This window comes from Macaca mulatta, chromosome 4, assembly GCF_049350105.2.
Source record: "Macaca mulatta isolate MMU2019108-1 chromosome 4, T2T-MMU8v2.0, whole genome shotgun sequence".
Classification (NCBI taxonomy): domain Eukaryota; kingdom Metazoa; phylum Chordata; class Mammalia; order Primates; family Cercopithecidae; genus Macaca; species Macaca mulatta.
The window spans coordinates 146696476-146702475 of record NC_133409.1 but is presented as its reverse complement, the minus strand read 5'-3'; the positions used below and the strand labels follow the sequence as shown (position 1 = coordinate 146702475).

At 44.0% G+C, this 6000-nt stretch overlaps 1 protein-coding gene across 8 annotated transcripts in view; it reads right to left on the bottom strand.

Moving 5' to 3' along the window:
• Nucleotides 1-2011: 2011 nt before the first annotated feature.
• FKBP5 (FKBP prolyl isomerase 5) overlaps nucleotides 2012-6000 on the bottom strand; it is a 162384-nt gene continuing 158395 nt past the window's right edge. For all 8 annotated transcript variants that reach the window (XM_078000277.1, XM_078000278.1, XM_078000281.1 and 5 more), the window contains 2 exons: nucleotides 5708-5947; nucleotides 2012-4668 (listed from right to left, as the gene is read on the bottom strand). In XM_078000277.1, the coding sequence (XP_077856403.1) occupies nucleotides 4561-4668; nucleotides 5708-5947 (348 nt within the window). In that variant the 3' untranslated portion in view covers nucleotides 2012-4560. The remainder of the gene's footprint in view (nucleotides 4669-5707; nucleotides 5948-6000) is intronic.

Here is a 6000-nt window from a genome sequence, read left to right as displayed (position 1 = left end):
AAGATGGTACAAGGGCATCAGGTGACCTGGATGGCCATGGGCTGGCTGTATCACCATTCTGGGTCCTCCCCATTCTTGATTCTCCAAGGTTCCCTCATCTTTAGAAGACAATCCCTGCCTTATAAACTGTGCTTGAATTGTTCTAACTATAGTTACCCAAACAAGATGCTGTCAAAAATCTTAGGAGTTGTATTTAACGATGTTGTCTCTTTCTTGCCATATATTATTAAGGTCACACGTGGAGATTCTGGGCAATTACAGAGAGTGCCTTCTCCTCCCACAGAAATCTCCACGTCAGACATGTAGTAGAGAAAAATCTGAAGGGAAGTACTGAAAGTCTACCAAAACTTTTCAAGCCATCAGAGACCGTCCTTTTATGCACTTTTGTCAGCCATTGTCATTCAAATGCATAAGTAGCCAGCTGACGGAAAAAATATACAGCTGGGTTGGGAAATTCTGAGTTTCAGGATTTTGACTAACTGGCTCAAATTCAATGAGTTTTGTCACCAATATTGGAGATAGTCTCCAGTCTCAGAGAATACAGGGTTCAAATGTACCATACTAAAAGCAGAGTTCAGTGTGCTGCTAAGGCCAAGTGAGTCTAGACAAAGCCCTTCACTGGCAGTCCTCATGTTTGGAGGTTGTGCAGGCTGCCTCTGAATTACTGAGATATAAATTTACAGCCAGGAATCTTCTCTGGCTCATCCTCAAGGTCCCTAGGGTGATCATTATTTTCTTAGAGAAAAAAAAGCATGCAAATAAAGGGAATTTATTACTGTTGAGATAGGGTCTTGCTCTGTCACCCAGGCTGGAGGGCAGTGGCGTGATCATGGCCCACGGCAGCCCCAACTTCCCAGGGCTCAAGTGATCCTCCCACCTCAGCCTGTAACTGGGCCTAAAGGTGCAAACCATCACGTCTAATTTTTGTACTTTTTGTAGAGAGAGGGTCTTGCCATGTTGCCCAGGCTGGTCTCGAACTCCTGGGCTCAAGCGACCTGCCCACCTTGGCCTCCCAAAGTGCTAGGATTATAAGCACAAGCCACTGCACCCAGCTAGGAATTTATTTCATCACCAAATAATTTAACAGCCAGGAGGGAGAAATATAATTCAAATCCAGAGATGAAGCCAATAATTCAGAGGGAATAAAGGGTGACTAGAACCTGCATCAACCTGTCTGTAGACCTCAGAGGTCCTACTAAGTACCTTTCCAGCACCGTACCACTTTCTTCTGCAGTGTGAAAATTAGGATTTGCAGTATATGTGACATCTCCTTAGGCCTTGAGAGTCTGTGATGATGGGTACTGATGATACATGCTACTTAAGAAAGAAAATGGACGCTCAATACAGACCACCACCTGAGATATGCTTACTTTATGTTTCATATATTAAAGGGCACAGTTAAATTTTATTTTGCAAATTGAACCTACCTTAAAATCAGCTTTAAAAGGTGAAATATCCACTGGCTAATGAAAAAACAGAACCCTTTTATTTTTCTGATTACTTGGTTCTTTTTAGCAGTGATGCATTGTTCCGCCACTTTCACCCCAATGTTGGTTTCAGGTGCACCTTAGAGCAAAGTGTAGGACGATACTGTCCATTGCCAATTTTCTGATTTTTTTTTTTTTTTGAGACCGAGTCTCTGTCACCCAGGCCAGAGTGCAATGGCACAATCTCAGCTGACTGCAATTTCCACCTCCCAGGTTCAAGTACTTCTCCTGCCTCAGGCTCCCAAGTAGCTGGGATTACAGGTGTGCACCACCAGACCTGGCTAATTTTTATATTTTTAGTAGAGATGGGGTTTTACCACATTGGCCAGGCTGGTCTCGAACTCCTGACCTCAGGTGATGCACCTGCCTCAGCCTCCCAAAGTGCTGGGATTACAAGCATGAGCCACCGAGCTTGACCTCTCTGATGTCTAATTTCTTCAAGTTGGCCCCCACCATGGTTTTTTAACCAATATAGCTTTCCCTGAAAATCACTTAAGCAAAACCAAAAACAATGGGAAGTCACATTTGTTTTTTTGGATTTATTTAAAGAACACACAAAAAAGTGCATCTAAATGATTAAAAAAAAAAAGTCTTTAATTCATCATATGCTGACTTGGCAATCCATATGCAGCCTAAAAGGTTGAAAGATGCCTGTGGACTTCTACACAAATTGTTTAAGATGACTGAATTTGATACCAGAATACGTGAAGTGTCTTCTTGAATGGTAATGGGCACCCTGTAGTTATTTGCCCAGAACCACTCACACTCCCTTTCCCTCCCCACACACACTCTTGCCAGTTCCCCCTGGTGAAGCATAATACACACGTGAGAGACAGCTGGCACCATCTGAGTCTTGGAATAGCTTTCTTGTTTGTTATCTGCAAAAAGCTAGGTGGCCTTTTTAGTATCAAATTTCAATCTTGGCCTCACTGGAACCATACTCTACAGAGCTCTCCAAACAGTTTAACAAGTAAGCAAAATCAACGTTTGCTCTTCATATTTCGTAGGTGAGACTGGGGCTTTTAAAAGAAATATTTCATAAAAAAGACAAAAGCATAAATGAGAAATTAGAGGGATTTTAGTTATCATTAAAGGAAAAAACTCACAAATTGATTCCATTCATTCCGTGGAGAAGAAAAGTATTATAAAAGGTAATAACTTGATTTTTAGGTTTTAAGGGGGTCCTAATCTAATAATAAAAGTCTTTTGATAAAACCACCATAAAAATAAAAACTAATTTAAAATATAACTGCCAGTGTTTTTTAGGATTTAAAAAAGTGAGATGTTCCAGGTTTAAGCAAATGGTTCCTTGGGTTGCCAAATGCATTCCCATGAGTATTTCTTAGGCTGACGGAATAGAGAGCCATGCTCAATCTGTTTACCCGTAAGGACTGAAATTCAACTACATGTACACATTTATTTTAAGCCTTGCCCTAGTTCAATGCTCAGCTCAAGTACTGGAGATTGAGGCTGCTGGCTGGGTCCCGGCATGGGAAGCTGTCTGCAGCTCTTTCACAACTCACGCCAGAACAGAGAAGCTTGACAGGGCAGGAAAAGCGAGCAACTGTGTGTCAAACCTGAGGGTGAAACCCCTACCAGAGAAGAGCAACTACTTATTTGTCAACCCTATAGATTTTGTTTTTTAAAAATTAAGCTTAGTACTAAAAAGTCAAAATTTTTTTGCATGATAGAGGAGTGTAAATAAAGTTCCATAAACCAGTATACATATGCTTATGAGCCAATAATCTTAAAAAGACAAAAAAAGCTGCATGGATCCTAAATGGCTATGTAAATAGATCCACTCCAGGTCAAAAATATTGTAAGAACAAGTCTTAAATTCTTAATAGCAAGGATTAGAATGAAAGAAGCAGCTGAACAGTAGCAATGCTGGGAGGAAGTACTGTGTATTGAATATGATTTCCTAAAGGAATAGAGGAGGGAGAAAAAGCACAATTCTGACTGCTCTTTTCTTATTTCAGTATCTCAGAACTTCATCGAAAATAGGAAAAGGTAATCCAGAAACTCTCATCTGCTCATTATCATTGCTGAAGGTGTTTTAGGAATGACAGAATTACTCCCCCAGGGACAGGCTTCGTGCAGGAGAAACCCACTCTCACAAGGAGGCTGGCTGAGGAGGGGACTTTGGGGGGTGGCTAAGTCAGCAAGCAAGTGGCCTCTGAGGTTCTGGCTTTCACGTCTGTGACACTGCTGTGGAACTGGGGAGACATGAGACCCCTCTACTGTGGGTTCTGTTGGTTAAAAATGCAACAGATGGGCCGGGCGCGGTGGCTCAAGCCTGTAATCCCAGCACTTTGGGAGGCCGAGACGGGCGGATCACGAGGTCAGGAGATTGAGACCATCCTGGCTGACACGGTGAAACCCCGTCTCTACTAAAAAATACAAAAAACTAGCCGGGCGAGGTGGCGGGCGCCTGTAGTCCCAGCTACTCGGGAGGCTGAGGCAGGAGAATGGCGTGAACCCGGGAGGCGGAGCTTGCAGTGAGCTGAGATCCGGCCACTGCACTCCAGCCTGGGTGGCAGAGTGAGACTCCGTCTCAAAAAAAAAAAAAAAAAAAAAAAAAGCAACAGATGACATTTATAGCACTTCAGTCATTTAAAAAAAAACAAGCTCATCCTCCTTCCCCTACCCTACCCAACTGTAGGAAAGAATAAATTCATGACGCATTTTTTTAAAGGTTTCTGCAGTGCTATTAAAGTTCAAAGGTAAAACCTAACAGCCCCACATTGTTAGGATGATCTCAAGGGACCCTGAATTAGATACTGAAGGTTGATAGAAACTGAAATGAGCTGGACTTAAGCTGCTGGCTCACTCCCTCCACACCACAGTCATTTCTGTTTGTTCCACCTGGAGTGGTCCCATGCCACCCCTCAGTGAACCCTCCGGGCAGCAGCAGGGGGGCTGTTTTTGGGAAGCTACTGGTTTTGCCATTTGCTTCCAGAATCACATAGACTATAACAAACTTTACATTAAACACTGTTCAGTCCTGAGTTGGGGGAAAGCCCATTGAGGAGGGGGCCGAGTTCATTGGGACTCTTCCCTCCTTGGCGTGGCGTCATACGTGGCCCTCAGCTTTCTCTTCTTCCGCTGCTGGACTGTCTGTTCCTTTTTCATTAGTGACCCCTTCTGAAGTCTTCTTGCCCATCGCTTTATTGGCCTCTTCCTAAGGAAGAAATAAGCAATCAAGAAGGTCAGAGAAAAAAGAAGTGAAATAATTCCTGGCTCCTCCAGACTGTGTATCAGGTCCCAAACACAAGGGTATTGCAACGATCTTCTCTAGGTTATCCAGCTGGGTAGGTCAGTGCTGTGCTACGGGAGCTTCACCTTTCTTTGGTTGACACACAGGACAGCTGTGAGATAATGAAGTCTGGGCATTCCTGGAGACTGGGGACGGGACCAGAGTGCCAACTATGCTGTAGGGAGGCCGCCCTCTCTCCAGACAGACCTCTCCTGCCACACTTGCCAGCCTGGCTGCCAACCCTCAAGATAACAGGCGTGATGTTGGGGCTCCTATAACATCCCATTTCCTAGGAAAATCAGAAGTCTTAATGAGGAAGTATTACTTGAAAAAAAAAAAAATCCTGATGGGTTTACAATTTTTCAAAAATGACAAAAGGGCCAGGCATGGTGGCTCATGTCTATAATCCCAGCACTTTGGGAGACCAAAGTAGGAGGATTCCTTGAAGCCAGGGGTTCGAGACCAGCCTGGGCAACAAAGTGAAACCCTATCTTTACAAAAAATTAAAAAAAATTAGCCGGGTGTGGTGGTGTGCTTGTCCCAGCTACTCAGGAGGCTGAGGTGGGAGGATCACTTGAACCAGGGAAGTCAAGGCTGCAGTGAGCCATGACAGCACCACTGCACTCTAGTCTGGGTGACAGAGTGAGATTCTAACTTGGGGGTGGGGAGTTGGTGCAAAATTGCTGTTTTTACCATTGAAAGTAATGGTAAAATCCACAATTACTTTTGAACCAATCTAATACATCTGAAGGGAATTTACTTTTCTCATCTCTCACGACGTGTGCCTTTGGTGACTAGAACTGCCCTACTCAACCTTTGGATCCAAAGCATACTCAGCCTCAGATCAGATTGGAAATTGTTTTTCCTACTCTTGAGCCTCTTGGGTTAACTGTTCCTGTCCCCTAAAATCAAAGGGGCACGGCAGGCTCTCGATCCACCTGCATTCAGCGGGCTCTGCACACACCTTGGCATCCTGCTCTGCAAACTTCTTGAACATGTTGGCGTATATCCTGCGGTCCCGCTCGTTGTGCTCCTTGGCCTTTTTCTGGCACATGGAGATCTGCAGTCTTGCAGCCTTATTCTGGGGGTTTACTTCCAGCACTTTCTCAAAGTCACCCTTGGCTGACTCAAACTCGTTCATGAGCAGCTGGGCTTCACCCCTCCTATACAAGCCTTTCTCATTGGCACTGTCCAGTCCAAGGGCCTAGGAATAGATGGTTTATATTTTAGAAAGGATGAATTTTAATAAATTCAGCA